This window comes from Botrytis byssoidea (genome assembly GCF_014898295.1).
Source record: "Botrytis byssoidea strain MUCL 94 chromosome Unknown BBYS_011, whole genome shotgun sequence".
NCBI classification, from domain to species: domain Eukaryota; kingdom Fungi; phylum Ascomycota; class Leotiomycetes; order Helotiales; family Sclerotiniaceae; genus Botrytis; species Botrytis byssoidea.
The window spans coordinates 392,117-407,732 of NW_024065852.1; the positions used below are offsets into that span (position 1 = coordinate 392,117).

The window sequence follows — 15,616 nt, forward strand, 5'->3', positions numbered from 1 at the left end:
TCCAAAGTTGTTTCACACGTGATTTCCCACATCTAGGATCGGAGAGGAATGTCACAGTGCATTCGTGATGTCTCGGCTCATGTGTGTACCTGATGTTGGAATACCGATGAACATCAGAGCTACGCTACGTCGACTATGTCCGATAAGGGGACAGCTTGGTTGATATAGTTGAATACATCAAGATCTTAAAAGTATGAGTAAGTTAATCTGATTTTTTCATGATACTCGTAGAGATAAGTATGATACATCACTGGTGCACTAGACCGTGAGCTAGTGGCTGCCCAGAACTCTGATTGATCGTCATGCTACATTTGTGACACAAAGCATACCAAAGCAACTAGACTAGGGAACAACAAAGAAATATGCATGAAAACAAACAACCAAATCTTTTAACATCAAAACACTCTTGGTGAAATATCTAAATCAAGTCAATAAGCCAGTAAATCGAAATAATGACAAACACTTTTCTCATCACGGGAGCGACCGGTAAACAAGGGGGAGCAGCAATTGATGCTCTTCTCGCTGCTACTGGATCGTCTGATATTACCATATTTGCTCTGACTCGCAACGTCGAATCACCAGCAGCAGAGAAATTAGCCAAGAAATCCGACAAGATCAAACTTCTTCAGGGCGATCTTAATGAGTGTCCTGCAATTTTCGAAGCGGCTCCTCAGCCCATCGAGAGCGTCTTCTGCGTTACCATGCCCAACATGGGGTTTGGCAATGCAGGCGCGAGCGAAGAAGAGCAAGGCATAGCTTTTATCGACGCGTCCATCAAGCATGGCGTAGAACATTTCGTATTCACATCTGTGGATCGTCACGGCGAGGATTCCGATAATGATCCGACGGATATTCCTCATTTCATCAGCAAAGCCAATATCGAGAAATATTTGAAGGAGAAAAGTGCAGGGACCCAAATGTCATGGACCATTCTGCGACCTGTCGCGTTTATGGAGAACTTTGCCCCTGGATTCGCAGGCAAGATTTTCCCAACCGCTTGGTGTGCTTCTTTAGCTCCGACTACCAAACTCCAGCTCGTCGCGACTGCCGGTATTGGATACTTTGCGGCTCAGGCATTGCTCAACCCGAAGGAGTACACTGGACGCGCCATCAGTCTAGCGGGTGACGAATTAACTTTCGGAGAAGCAAATGAAATATTTGAATCGAGACTGGGAAAAGATATCCCGAGAACATTCAATTTCGTTGGATCTACTCTTCTTTGGGCGATCAAGGATGTCGGATTGATGTTCAATTGGTTCGAAAAAAGGGGGTATGCAGCTGATATCAAGGCTCTGAGAAAGGAGCATCCAGGACTCCAAAGTTTCGGCGACTGGTTGAAGACGAGTGGGTTGTAAGAATTTTAACGATTTATGTCTGCGGGTGTTATTTGGAGTTCGGATCGCGGTACTTAAGATCAATTTTTTGACAATCTGAAGCCTATTGCGCAAGGAGGATACTTTGGATTTCGAAGCTCACAAGAAGGTAGCTGTTGTAGGCGAAGTTTAATGTAACGAATTCAGTAGTAATGTTGACCATATCTCTTCACTACAGTGTTAAGCTCATATGAAATCTCGAATTGAAGTAACAGCACATTGGCTCCCTGTTAGGTAGATTGATTAACTTTACTTTGATTCTGTTTGTCGTGAATATCGAGGCATGAGTCTGGGTTCACCTGGACATCACCATATTCTGTTGGATGAGGAGTAGTTTATCCCTTCCAGGTTCGTGTCAATATTTGTTGCAACCGAAGCTTCTATCAAATAGTTCACTCCAAAACGCGCGTATAGGTGCGCCGCAATGGCACAGCTTCAAAGCCTACCCAACTTCGGAAATCCTTGATTGGCTCTTCGCTAACCCTCATCAGTCTTTCGTTTCAATGGATGTAGCGAGTTCTCATGATCTACGTGGAAGATAGCAAGCTCTTACCTTCTAAGTTCTAGAATGAAATGCAGATATCATCACCAAGCGCGTAGGGTTGACTCATGAGCAAGAGATGTAGTTAGAAATTACAAGTTCTACAACTATAGTGGATTGTTGGTGGGTAAGCCGTGAAATGGGGAAGGAAGATAGAAGGGAAGAGAAGGGTAAAACGAAATTATAGATAAAAATTGAAGTGTATGTTGATATGTTGTAAGAAATGGTCATCTTTGTACCGTGGTCTTCTAGGCATTCAAAGGCAATAAGCACAGTATCACATAAATACATCTGAACGATGATTGGGCAATGTCGTCTAAAAATCATCTTCATATTGATTTCATCTACGAATAGCAAATGTCTGGTATCTGAAGCACATCGCTCGCATGCTATTCCTTTTCGTAAGCCAATTTTCCGCCCAACACTCTCTTTATGCAGATGCATCGATCTGATAAAACTCTTCTAATGCAAGAAATCCACTGCAACTCCTATTTTATGCCTGTGGCTAATTTTGAAAAAATACATTGACTAAGGCTCCGTCTTGATCTTCGTCCGTAAGTGAGGTTCCTGATCCTACCGCAATTTAGTATTATTGATCATAATTTAAAGAGTACAAGGCGTGAAACTCACCTCCGCTTTCCTCTTGCCCAGAACCGTTGGCTCAGGCGTGCCTCTGTCTTTCGTGGCTTCGGCATAACAACTAGCATGATAAATACGATCGCCCACTTTCTTAGCATCCATCCATACAAACTCTTGTGCATCATCTAGCCATTTCATCTCAAATTTCTCTTGGCATATAGGACAAACACTTCCAGCAAGAGCAGGATCGTCTGGCACCGCTAGATATTGAAGCTTTGGCTTAGCGTTCGTGGCCGAAGATGAGCCAGCAACACCTTGAGTAGTATCCGATGCATCATTCACCTGATCATCTTCTGGTTCGCGCCATTTTATCCAGTCCTTTAAGGTATTAGATTCTGGGAGTGGAATAGTGGCGTGACTACTTACCAGTTCATCAACATACCAACTTCGATGTTGGCCCCTCTTCTCAGCCTCAGTCATTCTTTGATGAATACGGAAGTGCCAATCCATATGGGCAGCTTTCTTCTTTCGACCTTCTGTATCTGATTGGAAACGTCGTCCACATTGTGTACATGGCGCGCCAAGCTTCTCGTAGAGATTGGAGATAAGATGCGGGCGAAACCTGTGATTGTTAGCAGGAGATCAAAGTTTGAATCGCGCAAACGTCCTTACATTTTTAATGACGCTGGCTTTAAAACGACATCATTGGGAATTACTAGTAGTGGCGTTCTTGACACGGGGGGCGCACTTATGAAGGGTAGAGATGGAGGGAAGCCGGGAGGATTAGCGCTGCCTACAGCACTTGGTGGTTGAATGGGTGTGCTTGACACTGCTGGTATTCCAGGTAGCATACCAGCAGCCCGAAGTCTTTCCAATAATGAGTTAGGATCAGCTGCAGGTTTTGGAACAGATGCCAAAACAGGGGCTGAGGGAGCTGGTTGAAAGGGTAGCTGTAGAGGTAGTGCAAGTTGTGGTTGAGGTGACGGGACCGCGATACTAGCTTGAGGGGGAGGGGGCGTGGGAATTTGTGGTGTTGCAGATTGTCGCGCTAATAGAGCAGCCAGTCCACCAGGGCCTAGCAAAGAGCTCAAGGTTGGCTGCGGCTGAGGTTGGGGTGTTGGCGTAGCTACAGGTGCTGGCCTAGGGGATGGAATTTTAGGGGCTGGCTGGGGAGGCCCAGATAGTTGTGCAACTTGTTCTTTTATCATTGCTATTTGATCAGGTGGAAGCCTTTGAGTTTGTAGAATGGTCTGTAAATCAAGCAAGGCTTTCAGTCTTGTTTGTATGCTACTGTCATATGGACTCTGGGCAAATTCTGCCTTTGAAGAAGCAATGAGATTGGAGATATCCCTATTCAACATATCTACGCTTGCCTCTGGTGGCTGATAACCTTGAGGCTGCGACTGCTGCCAGGATGCCGAGCTACCTGGCTGTTGAGAATATTGAGTTGGAGGTGGTCGCTTGAAAATATTAGTATCAAGCAGGAATGTTAGGATGCTTCACTTACCTGAGGGAGTCCAAGCTGCAGATGACCGTTGGCTTGGTTGTTATACTGTTGGCCATTTGCTGGAGGGTATTGTTGAGGGTATCCAGAATTTCCGGGAGGGGGATAAAGAGGTTGACGAGATTGGTTCGGAGGAGTTGGTGTGTTGCGATAGGGAGCCTGGCCTACGGCAGATCGACCTCGATTCATTAACTGCTGTTGACTCCTCAATTGCTCTTGTTGGAGAGCTGAGGTTCTAGCTTTTATGAGAGCATTTTCGATGGGGCGAGTTACTTCTGGAGGAAATACAGGTCGTGTATCTATAGAGCCCGGCACAGGCTCTTTCCAAGTCTTCAACATCTCATCCATCTTCCTTCGCACATCATGAGAAACCAAGGCATACGCCTCCATGAAAGTTGAATAAAGTTGTCGACCGAAGAAGAGCGTATAGGGTGTTCCAACATTCTTGACTACAGAATCGAGGACGTAGAAAGCAGGTAGTTTCTTTTGCGGAGAAGTCTGTCATTGATTCGTAAGTAATGGAAGCAAAATGTAGGCACAAAGCAAAGCACGACTATAGCTACTAGACTCTACTAGCATTACGAAATGAGAATATTTATCCTACCTGTTTTATATGGTTCTTCAATGCCTCTGAAATGGCCAAAGCATGTTCGGTGTTTTCTTTTGCTATAACGGTTAGATTGCTGATCTCATATCTCGAATTCATAGTCAAATCTTCAAGGGCTCTTTTGTAGTCCTCCGCTACCTCATCAGAAGGGACTCCAAATGACATGATGGGCTATAAGGGAAGCCGCAGAAGGTTGCAAAGGTGCGTAGACTTGTAATGATGATCTTGATGATGAAAGGCAGCCACAGAAAAAAAAGGTCTTTGTCGTGAAAAACCACCAAGCTCCACGACTCGATTAAACAAGAAGGAGCTTTTAAACAACAGCTAACTAGTACCATGCAAAAGTATTCAACTCGAGAAGAACTAGAAGTGTGTATTTGATGATTGCCAATTTCTCTGAAAACCCTTTGTAACCCTCAAACTCTCTGTATTCAATTTTCTCTTCCTATGAGGCCCAGTCCTTATAGATAGATAGCTTGATGCCCCACGCCTTTGTCCTCCTATCCCAATCCCCAAGTCAGATCTCACGCAAGTTATAATTAGTTCCGTCGACCAGATGACAAGAAAGGTCGAATTGATTGTATTCTTGATGTGTGTTCGCGGATTCACGTTGCTTTGAAGTTGAATATCAAAGACGTTTGTTTGCAGAAACGCGACGATGTTGATTTAATTGTCTTGCACTCACTCACGCTACTGACCTGAAAGTTTATAGACAAATTGAACTAGTGAATGGCTGAGGCACTAAGAGACAATCAATTACTTAATCACGCTAGGTATCGGTCCGCTAGCGCCACACCTAATCAACATCGTCATACATCCATTCCCGTATGTCCTCATCCCATATCCACATCTTCTAACTTCTGATTGTAATCTTTGATCAACGATTAATCAACAGTCGAACCGTAGCAATATTCAATATTCATACATACAAGAAAAATCCAAATTTTTATCAACATGTTGTTCATTACAAAGTTTACGAGTCTCGCTCTACTCACCATTTCCCTACTTGCAATTCCTGGGTTGAGCACAGCAGCACCTCAAAAATCAGTGATTGTTTCGTATCCGGACGATACTCCAAACGATGTAGTACAGCAAGCGATGGACGCGATCAAAAAAGCTGGAGGTACTATTACACATGAATACAACCTCATCAAGTAAGCATGCTTATTGCCCATTGTCTATGATTGTATCTAATTTGTTCAACAGAGGCTTCGCTGCCAAAGCTCCAGCTCAAGTCCTTGTTACTGTTCAGGCATGGGGAAACGATTATCATGCCGTTATCGAAGAGGATCAGGTTGTAAATGCCAATAACTAAGAATGGAATTTGATGACGACACGATATATGAAATTGGAAATAGGCGCATTTAGGAAATTCTACCCATCGACGGTGTATACATAACGTTCATAAGGGGTACTGGGTATTATCGAGGAGTTTGGTGGTTCCCCGTCAATACGGTCAGTGTATATGGAAGGCATTGGGGAATGGAGTCGAAATGGTCTTGGGACTGTTTTTATATAGAATGATTTGGGAAAACGGTAATCGGTCGAACATCAGCGTCCTTGAGAATCAGGGCAGCCAACTCGTGTGTCATCGCAGACTACAGAAGAAATCTAATAATCTCTCACTTACATATCTTTTACAACATGCGTACTCAGGGGGTTTGCTTTCGGATAAGCTGAACGTGAAACGGATGAATCAAATGCTGTCTATCGATTAAACAACTCAGAGCAATATGAGTGTCTAACTGTATCACATACAATTTCTTGTTTGTGGTGAAAATTCACGTAGACTTTCTATCTTGAGTTGACCAGATCAACTTCTCCCCATCTACCTACTTATCAATTGCTCAGGTCTTTGGCCATGGTCAATTGTGCAGATTTCCACAGTTACCTAGGTAAACTTCAACCAATACTTTAACCAACACTTCCACCAATACTTTCAAAAACTAGAGTATATGCGGAAATATTCAGATGTCTCTAAACTTCTTGTCCTCTGATATGTCTTTGTAGCTGCAAACGGACTTCTACCCATGCTCCTCTCTACTCACATACTCAAGATCCTTTGAAGACTTTCTTTTCCTTTGTATGTATCCCCCCGCAAAATAATTGATTGTTACTGTTAATTGACCCCACAGTCAAAGAGATGTTCAACAGGGGGGACTCGAGCCTGGACTTTTAGCTTAACAACACAAGCAGAAAGTGCAATTGAATAAAAGTGTACTTGGAGAACAATGAAACATGGGAAATAAATAGCATAAAATCATTGCGAGAACCCAGTTGCAAGCCTTTCCTCTCTCAATTGCTGTTAACCTTAAAACTATACCGGTCTATAACAAAGCAAAATCTTTGCATCCAAAATCCCACAGCTCCCAGCCTCCTGCCTCCAGTCTCCAGTCTTCAGTCTCCATCCAGTCTCCCAGGGTCCATCACTAAAAGTACAATTTCGTGTAATCTAGAAATTTATGTGCACCTGCATCTGCACCTGCACGCACGATAAGACTTCAAGCCTCACTCAACTTCTTCGCATCTCCTTACACCGCCGAAATCCACAACATAACGGGTTTCTGTCAATACAGGAAAAATGCCCTCCAGTTTGGAGCCTCCCGATGACACCACAAGGGCAGTTCTATTGGCATGGGTATGCGATTCAACACTATTCTTCACGCGCTCCTCATTCACTACTGACATCTTCCCGCAATTAGATCAAGACCTTTCCTGCCGTGTTGAACAAGGTCAACTCAATAGAAGACTTGACTGATGGCCTTATATTTTCTGATATGCTGGGTACGTTCTAGATGATCGACCATCTTATACAGGTCCTCGATACAGATGCTAATTTAGTTTGATCTAGAGGACTTCGACCCCGCATATGCCATTAAGGATATTTCGAAAACAACGAGTTCTACGAAATGGATATCCGCCAAACAGACCTTGGAGGCCGTTTACAAAAATCTCCTGAAATATGCTCATGAGCACTGTGATAATTGGGTGAAGGCAGCGGTTGTCGAGTATCCAATCGACTTCAATGCTTTGGCACAATACTCGGATCCCACCGAATCGACGAAGGTAGTAGGAAGCGTGAGAACAAGAAACAACATCGCCATAACTAACCGGGTATTCCAGCTTATAACCATATTCCTGTTGGTCGCCTTGAAAGGTCCTAACCAGTTGAGATATATCGATCGTGTCCGAACGAAGCTAAGCCATGATATGCAATCAGTAATCGCGACCCATGTAGCCACAGTGAGTTAATTTGTTCGTATGGTTTATTGAATGCCGCTGAACATTATGCTACGTAGATAGAGCAAGATCTCTCAATCGCTTTACCGGACTTGGAGGTTCATCGTATCGCCAAGCCATATGACGCCTTGGATCTTGAAGAAAAGTATTCTGCCGTATCTATGGAACATGCAGCATTGAAGAAACGTAATGCTGACCTGATCACACGTTTGGAAAATCTATCAGAAAGCCGAGATCATCTACTAGACGAGACTAAGGAACAAGACCGACTAATCAAACAGCTACAAGAAACGGTTAATCACGGAGGCAAAAGCGAGTATATTTCAAGACTCGAAAAGAGACTTGAAGATTCGGAACAATTAATTGCCAACCAGGAACAACAGCTTGAAGACGCTCGGGTAAATAGAGAACTGAAGAACAAAGAGTTAGTATCGATTAAACACACCCGAGACTTGGAAACTCAAGACAGATTGAAGGAACTCGAAGTCGAGAATTCTGCTTTGTTAAAGAGAGCAAACAAGGTCGAACATTATGAAAAGAAACTTGCCCAGCAAAACGCTATTGAAAAGGAAAACGCAAGGCTGCGTGAGCAGTTAGATGTGCTACAAGAAAACCAAAAGGATTATGACAAAGTTCATATGGAAAATGAATTGCTCAAAACAACTCGCAGAGAATACATGAAAGTGCTCGAAGGACAGGAGAATACCATAACCGACCTTAAAAATAAGGGTATGGCTTTAGAAGAAGAACTTAGGTCGCGAATGGAGGAGATAGAACTTCATCTTGAAAGACAACGACATGACGAGAAGTATATTAACGAACTTCAAGAACGCGTAGACTCACATTCGCCAGAAGAGCCGTCGGGTGGTGGATTCAGTCTTGAAGATGAGCTTAATCGAAGTGATAGTCCAAACGAACCGAACCCATCGCTCGAGATATCCAGACTGAAAGCGGAGTTACAGGTTCTTAAAAGTAATGAAGGTGGTAAAGCTAATGCTGAACTTCGAGCCGAGCTGCAGAAAGCTGAAATGGAAATCCGGAGACTTCGCGAGAAGACCCAAGAGTTGAAAGAGGCTCACGCCATCTCTCAGGATCAAATCTCAACTATCATGGGCGACACATCTTTCCTCCCAACAGACGAAGCGTTAGTTATAGCAGTCGACAAAATGATGAGCATTGGACCTTTTCAACTAACACTCGATGATTTTCACAGAGAACGAGCGAAGTCCTCTGGACAATCACTATATCGCGACGCCACAAAGGAGATCGAGAGATTGAACCACGCAATAAACGAGCTTACCGCCAAACTTACAAGCAGCGAGCGAGATTTGTTGAGAGCACGGGCAGATTGTGGGTGATCAAGCTTCTAGTATGCGTGTAACATCAGCTAACCTAAAGGTAGTGAGTGCTATGGATTCTGATGAAATTACAGCATTGGAACAGCTCAAGGAAGCGAATGAATTAGTAGCCTCGTCATATGAGAAGGACTTGGCGCTTCTCCAAGCACAGCATAATGATTTGAGAACAGAATTCGTTGACCAGCAGTCTCACCTTCTTGCAGCATTGAAATCCAAAGATAAACTCTCGGAACAACTGAAGACTATCTTTCAACACCCATCAGGTTCTATCGAAGGGTTAGGCAAAGACCCCGAGTCTGCAAAAGCTCTTGATGCACTGAAAGAGGTGAGTCAAGAGGACAATATTTCTACATCAAGACCAACGTCACCAAAAAAGCAATCCGCAATCAAGCGAATCGGAAAATTGTTCGGTAACAAAAAGCTCAAGGAGCCTGCGTCAAGTGCTCCAGGTTATGATCAGCACGATGAAGAACTTGCTAGGGAGCAGGCAGCATTTGGTGTATTGCCAGTAGCACAACCTCCATCGTCGTCTTTCTCTCAAACAAATCCATCACCTTCTCAACTTCTATCAACATGATCTAAAAGCATCGACTAATATAATTTCCAGCAACTCCAGAAGAAAGAGTCGACCATACAAGAGCTTCAACGAAGACTCGTCCTGGCAGAAGACCCAGAAGCGCAAAAGGTACCGTATCGACTTTTTATTCTTACAACCAACATCATAAATAATATTATACCTCTTATTCCAATCGACGATTGTGTCCATACCGAGAGTCATATTATCATTTATGTGAACTACGTGTGTGCAGAGAACTGATTCAACTTATGTGAAGGCTGCAAATGATGTTTTGGTGAAGAACCTTACTCGCGAGAACAACCTGATAGCCACTGCCTGGTACGATCTTACGAACAGATTACAAAGTAATCATGTGGTGCTGCAACGTAGACAAGATGCTCCAAGGAGTTGGGTGAACAAACAACGACAACTTGTGAACTCAGGTCCAAGACGTTGAATTTGGCACGTGTGAGGTGGTGGTAGTATGCATAAATAGGAGCATTATAGGGAGAAATTGTTTGCATGGGTAGCGTGAATCTGCATTTTTGACGGGTTATTGGATGAGAGAACGAATTCATGATCTGAACATTCCGTATGCATTATTGGGGGCAAGAAAGACGGTCAAATACGGACTTTGAAAGTTTAGAACAAGTTGGCAATTGGCATTTACAACTTGGCAGCATTTTATGGATATATGGATAGAGATGTCTAAGATTGGAGTTGTAGATTGATTAAGGATGAATATCGAGCGATTCTCTTTGGTTGGGACTTTTGCGTATACCCTCCCCCTCTTTTATACGATACGACGTTATGGGTCTGAACAAAAGTTGATTAGTATTCTATATCACAAATGCATATATGTACATTTCTTAAAACTCTTGTCATACTTAATCGATGCAAAATTGGCACCATACAGTCATTCATGGCTTTCCGGCTTTATACGTGTTAGGTTGGATTGCGGACCCGATCAAGACCTCCACCATTTGATCGCCAAAGCTTTCTCTGTGCTGATGGAGATGGCTGAAGGCTCAATTTGAGATAAATAATAAAATCATAATTCTCATTGCCCATGATGTCTCTAGAAGTGATCATATCACCACAACAGACCCTAAGCCAAATCACGAATCATACAATAACATGCAACAACACATAAGCAAGGCCATGACAAATTTAGTACAGCGCGAGGTTGTTACCAATGGAACGAAACATAAACCCAACAAAATATTACCCACGGCGTAAAATGGATATCCGCATCATTGCTTGGAAGTTGGAACATGGATATCGGCGCTCTGTCCGCATCCGTCATTCGACCCCCCAATTGAAACAGGCCACCCGGGCCATCGAACGATGTTTGTCCCTTTCCCGCCAGGAAAATTACATGAGAGAAACAAAGTGCCGTGAAAAGTTTTGATCATCGAAAAATGGCGTTTGTCGGCGAGTTGCCCGACGAGATTTGAGATGTGCAACAGAATATTTTCTGTTTTCTAGTTTTTTCCAATTGCGAGGTGGGAGTTTGGGGGGGAGGGGGGGTGGGGGGGTGGGATTGGTGGAGAGGGAAACAGGGTCGTGATGTGATATATTGAAAATTGTTGCTTCAGACTCGCGGGTCGCGATTGGTTCGTATTCATGGCAATCGAACTTTGGGAAGACATCGGAATCGAAATCTCAATTAGATTTCGATTATTTAAGTCAGGGTCTGGATCCAATTCTGCGTCTTGGTGTGGTGTGACGGTTCGGTGTAACATTTTCGACGTTGTGGAATGATGTTACTAGGTAAATCAAGTTGATGCAGAGATGTGAGGTTTCGTCGTGGCACTTGGGCTACAAATTTTTGGATGTCATTTGTATAAATAATCTATCTAGTACCTGCGTCACACAGTCTAATTTACTCAGGCTGTCTGAACCTCACGAGAGAAGAGAAGACACGAGACGTGGAGGATGAAGTTCAGTCCGATGAGCTTGCGTAAGATGTAACAAGGTTTGCATCTTGACATGCACGATTAGCATCTATCAGACACCTTCCCAAGGGTTTTCAGAGAGGCCTCCGAAGTCCATGGCTGACGTTCTGAACCCTTCCGATCAAGTAGAGTCCGAGTCCCCGAAACATGAAAATCAATCACTGATCATTACCTTTTCGGATCGGGGAGAACTTTAGGCACGATCCACCAATCATGATATCCTTTACCTGTTGTGGGTATCTCCACCTGTATCTTCACTTTATCGTCCTTGCCTGCACCTTCGATGGCCTTTTTGACCGCTGCAATCGAGATTCCAGTAAAGATACACGCTTTCAAACAGTCCTTAATATCTTTCAGCCAACTCTCATGAGATCCACGGCAATAAGCGTCTTTAGGATTGAGTTTACTCAGGATCTCGAATCCTTTCTTAGCAGCAGCAGTGGCTTCTCCAGCAATCAAAAGCAAATCGAGAGTGGTCTCATTGGGCTGCGTGACGTTGTAAGTGAAAAATTCAAACGACAAGGGGGCAGGGAGGCCAATCGTAGAAAACGGTTTCATGCGGACTTCGTAACGCATTACATCGTTGCCGTATGGTCTCGGGGGTATGGGTATAAGATCTAGACGACGAAGTGCTTCAAACAACGAAGATAGTGCGTCTGCGAAACCATACGTTGAGGTAACTTCTAACATGGAGAAGTTGATGAATGAAATTGCATTGGTAAATTCCTCTCTTTGAGTAGGATCAAGCTGCGATTCATTGCGACGTGTAGAGTAGGATCGCATGACCTCGCTTCGGATACGCTCAAGATGACGACTTCTCGTTTTACAAAGATGATTGAGGTAAAAATACATCCCTGATAACTCATCTGGCTGGTAAACCTGGAGTTCAAAGCCTAACTGTACTATCCATTCCATTTGGCGGAGCTTGTAATAGTATGCCCATGATGATAGGGGGAAAGCGTAAATTGGATCGAGTGATAAGTTTTTATCTATGAATGGCTTTTCTTTTGTAAATTCCCTCAGTTCCTGATCAATCTCCTCACCATCAAGTTGGAGATTATCCCAGTCAACGATTGTGTGACAGAGTGTTCGGCGTATGCGACATCGGCTCTGACACATGGTCCGAAGGATGTCTATGTATGTGTTTGCGGCGCGTGATCTAAATAACTCCATTCTTTGAGCCATGTGGAATCTTGGATCATGAATAACTTCAACTTCATCGTTGATACGATCTAGAAGCTGGTTTCCGGGTAAGGTAAGACTAGCTAGATCATCATCGAGAACTTCTCGGATGGACATTTTACCCAGTATTACCATATCTGCAAACATGTAATACTGAAGTAAAGTTCGAATATACACGGATGGCTGAGGTTTTCGTGCTTGAAATAATGAAACAAAAGTCTTACATATGTATCATCAGCCAAAGAGTAGATAATTCTCATAGGTGATATTGCACTTACCATGAGACTGTGACTATCTGTATAATCAAGTATATCAACTGCAATTTCACCATCCTTACACATCCTTTCCAAGTGTTCGTAGGCACTCTCCTGGCCCACCACAACAATTGGACGTGGCGGAACCGTACTCGCGAGCTTCCTCTGTAATTTCACACTAAATGACTGCGGAACAGGCTTTGCAAGTTTGCCGGTTGATGCCAAATCAGAAATGAACGAATGCGTCTCACGCCAGGACTCCTTTGCATCTTGAGATCTTGACTCTACTGTATTAACAGTTTTCAAAAAAGCCTGCCGAAAATTAAGTCTAGTCGACAAAGCTTTTTTCATGTCCTTGGCTATGCTCTGAGCCTGCAAAATTAATTCTACAGTCTCTTTCATGAAACGAAGAATTTCATCATACTCTATACCCTCGAGCAGATTTCTATGGAATGTATGGGTCGCAAAATCTTCCTCCTAAATGCGTATTAGTGTGACATGAAATCAATACGTGAAGAGCGATAAATACTTCGTAAAAATGCTCTGACCTCACTCGATTGTTGACATACCAACAAGTTTTGATCAGACCTAGACAGTATGCCCTCAAAACTTGCAGCATCAAAGGCTCATCTTCGGCACAGCTCTCGTCTCTGTCAAACCGGGTCTCGTTGAGACTCAAAGGCGAAGGATGGAGCATTCGATCAATGTATAGACTGGTGAAGATTGTTTGAGCAAGTGGGTGTCCCATGTGCCAAGCCATCTATTCGAAGTCAGACTGCTAAGATTCTAGTTATATTTGAGATTGGCATACCTCATGACAAAGAAGCTGATCAATGATACCCAAAACTTCCTCTGGCAGTAGCGCCTGAGTGAAATCGTAATCATCCTCCATAGTTTCTCCAGGAGCTAGATAACCACTATCCATTTTCGGATCCATGATCTGTACTCGAGAGTCAGCTCAGCCATTCACTAGAAGTGAAAGACAAACCTCTAGAGCAGCAACAGCCTCGAATAATGTGAAAAAGGGATCCTTAACAAGGTCTCCTACTTCGAGCTCTATGGCAGGCCATTAGCACGTGATCCATACAAAATTCTTTCAGGTTTGTGATGGGTAACACACGGTGAGCAGCATTTGTGAAGATTTGAGTAATATCCGTAATCTTGACCCCCTTGCTGTACAACTTGGGAGCGGGTCGTAGTTCCGGATTGAGCGCTGCCATCATTACTGCTGGGTCACTGGGATCCTGATCAATGTCAAGGTCTGATACTTCTGCAAGCGGCCGTCAGCGACAGGTATTATCATATAAAAGAGGGTACTTACGCTGCGTGATAGCAGCTACATCGTTGTTATGCATGGCTCTACCGTAGCTGTTGTGAATGATCGCTCAAAGCATCGAAATATATTTTTTGAGGAGTATTCGTCACCTTCGTTTCCATGTTGCGAGAAAGATAGAGTTCTCGCTTGTTACGGAAAGTGGCATGAGTGCAGTATTTCATATTCAAGAGGACAATGAGTGAAAGATACAGAAATTAGTTTTTCACATTGGAGGAGTATATGTTTACATTGTATTGAGTCTATTCCATGATATTGATGGTCGTCAAATATTTAATCTTGTTTCACACACATCAATGTCGCCTCTGTGCTACTTGATTATAATCTTCAACTTCAGGGTGATGGGTTAAATAGGTGCTACGACATGCATGAGGAACGAGTATAACGACTAGACCAGACTATATAATATTGTCACCTTAATACACCACGAACAGAGTTTACGGGGGGGTTCAAACATTCCATGTGATATGTATGAAAGATGCTAATATAAGCTGCTTTGGAGATGTCAAGTCGTCCAGATGGAATCAAGCAGAATATAGAATAGACCGGAGCATTTGCGAGAGTAATGAGACATTTCAATTGCCTTGGCTCAATAGCCCCGAATGATACAAATGTACAAGTCCACACTGCTATTCATTTCTCGCACAGCTCTATCCCCTCCTCCCACCGGGGCGTTTAAAAGTGCCGTGTTCATATTTAAGAAGATGAAGTAGCCTCTGCCATTGATGCTGCATTAGCCTCCGCAACGTTCTTCACTTCGCCTTGCTTGCCGTTCTGTTCCAATAATCCTCGTTAGTCAATCTCCCTCAATTCAATCCCCGCGACTCGAGGAGTCACTTACGTTCCACTTGGCGAATCTCAACTCCATCTCTCCTCTGCGCTCAGCGGCCAATCGTTTGTCATCCTTCAAACTTCTTCGAACAGTTCGTGCGGCGACGGACAAGTACTTGTTGTAGCTGTAATCCAGAAATACGTTAGTAAAAGTCTTCCCTGATGCGGCGCCCAATGCCCTCCATTGTGCCAAACAAGAGAGTTGCAAGGAGGCTGCGGAACTGCAACTACATACGTGAGACCTGAGGCTTTCCACGCAAATGCCATTTTGTAAGATGAGGGTTATGTGAATCGGGACGA

General features: G+C 43.6%; 6 protein-coding genes across 6 annotated transcripts; 3 read left to right on the plus strand and 3 right to left on the minus strand.

The window, feature by feature from the left end:
• Window positions 1-452: 452 nt before the first annotated feature.
• Window positions 453-1,355, plus strand: EAE97_006143 (uncharacterized protein; the record flags this gene model as incomplete). Its single annotated transcript, XM_038876656.1, has 1 exon — window positions 453-1,355. The coding sequence occupies one exon, from the start codon at window positions 453-455 to the stop codon at window positions 1,353-1,355; it is 903 nt and encodes a 300-aa protein (XP_038732363.1).
• Window positions 1,356-2,442: 1,087 nt separating this feature from the next.
• On the minus strand, window positions 2,443-4,769 carry EAE97_006144 (uncharacterized protein; the record flags this gene model as incomplete). The annotated part of the gene is made up of 6 exons (XM_038876657.1): window positions 2,443-2,487; window positions 2,545-2,871; window positions 2,920-3,115; window positions 3,166-3,953; window positions 4,001-4,495; window positions 4,602-4,769. The coding sequence occupies 6 exons, from the start codon at window positions 4,767-4,769 to the stop codon at window positions 2,443-2,445; spliced, it is 2,019 nt and encodes a 672-aa protein (XP_038732364.1).
• Window positions 4,770-5,558: 789 nt separating this feature from the next.
• Window positions 5,559-5,919, plus strand: EAE97_006145 (uncharacterized protein; the record flags this gene model as incomplete). The annotated part of the gene is made up of 2 exons (XM_038876658.1): window positions 5,559-5,758; window positions 5,811-5,919. 2 exons carry the CDS (start codon window positions 5,559-5,561, stop codon window positions 5,917-5,919), a joined length of 309 nt encoding a protein of 102 aa, XP_038732365.1.
• A 1,266-nt stretch (window positions 5,920-7,185) lies between these two features.
• Window positions 7,186-10,215, plus strand: EAE97_006146 (uncharacterized protein; the record flags this gene model as incomplete). The annotated part of the gene is made up of 9 exons (XM_038876659.1): window positions 7,186-7,242; window positions 7,307-7,388; window positions 7,456-7,670; window positions 7,728-7,847; window positions 7,904-8,988; window positions 9,058-9,194; window positions 9,247-9,527; window positions 9,810-9,887; window positions 10,036-10,215. 9 exons carry the CDS (start codon window positions 7,186-7,188, stop codon window positions 10,213-10,215), a joined length of 2,235 nt encoding a protein of 744 aa, XP_038732366.1.
• Window positions 10,216-11,331: 1,116 nt separating this feature from the next.
• EAE97_006147 (uncharacterized protein) lies at window positions 11,332-14,556 on the minus strand. The gene is made up of 7 exons (XM_038876660.1): window positions 14,474-14,556; window positions 14,273-14,422; window positions 14,141-14,208; window positions 13,964-14,092; window positions 13,682-13,912; window positions 13,177-13,629; window positions 11,332-13,117 (listed from the first exon to the last, which is right to left on the minus strand). Exons 1-7 carry the CDS (start codon window positions 14,505-14,507, stop codon window positions 11,885-11,887), a joined length of 2,298 nt encoding a protein of 765 aa, XP_038732367.1. The 5' UTR covers window positions 14,508-14,556; the 3' UTR covers window positions 11,332-11,884.
• A 625-nt stretch (window positions 14,557-15,181) lies between these two features.
• EAE97_006148 (uncharacterized protein) lies at window positions 15,182-15,583 on the minus strand (the record flags this gene model as incomplete). The annotated part of the gene is made up of 3 exons (XM_038876661.1): window positions 15,182-15,259; window positions 15,327-15,441; window positions 15,552-15,583. 3 exons carry the CDS (start codon window positions 15,581-15,583, stop codon window positions 15,182-15,184), a joined length of 225 nt encoding a protein of 74 aa, XP_038732368.1.
• Between the last annotated feature and the right edge of the window lie 33 nt (window positions 15,584-15,616).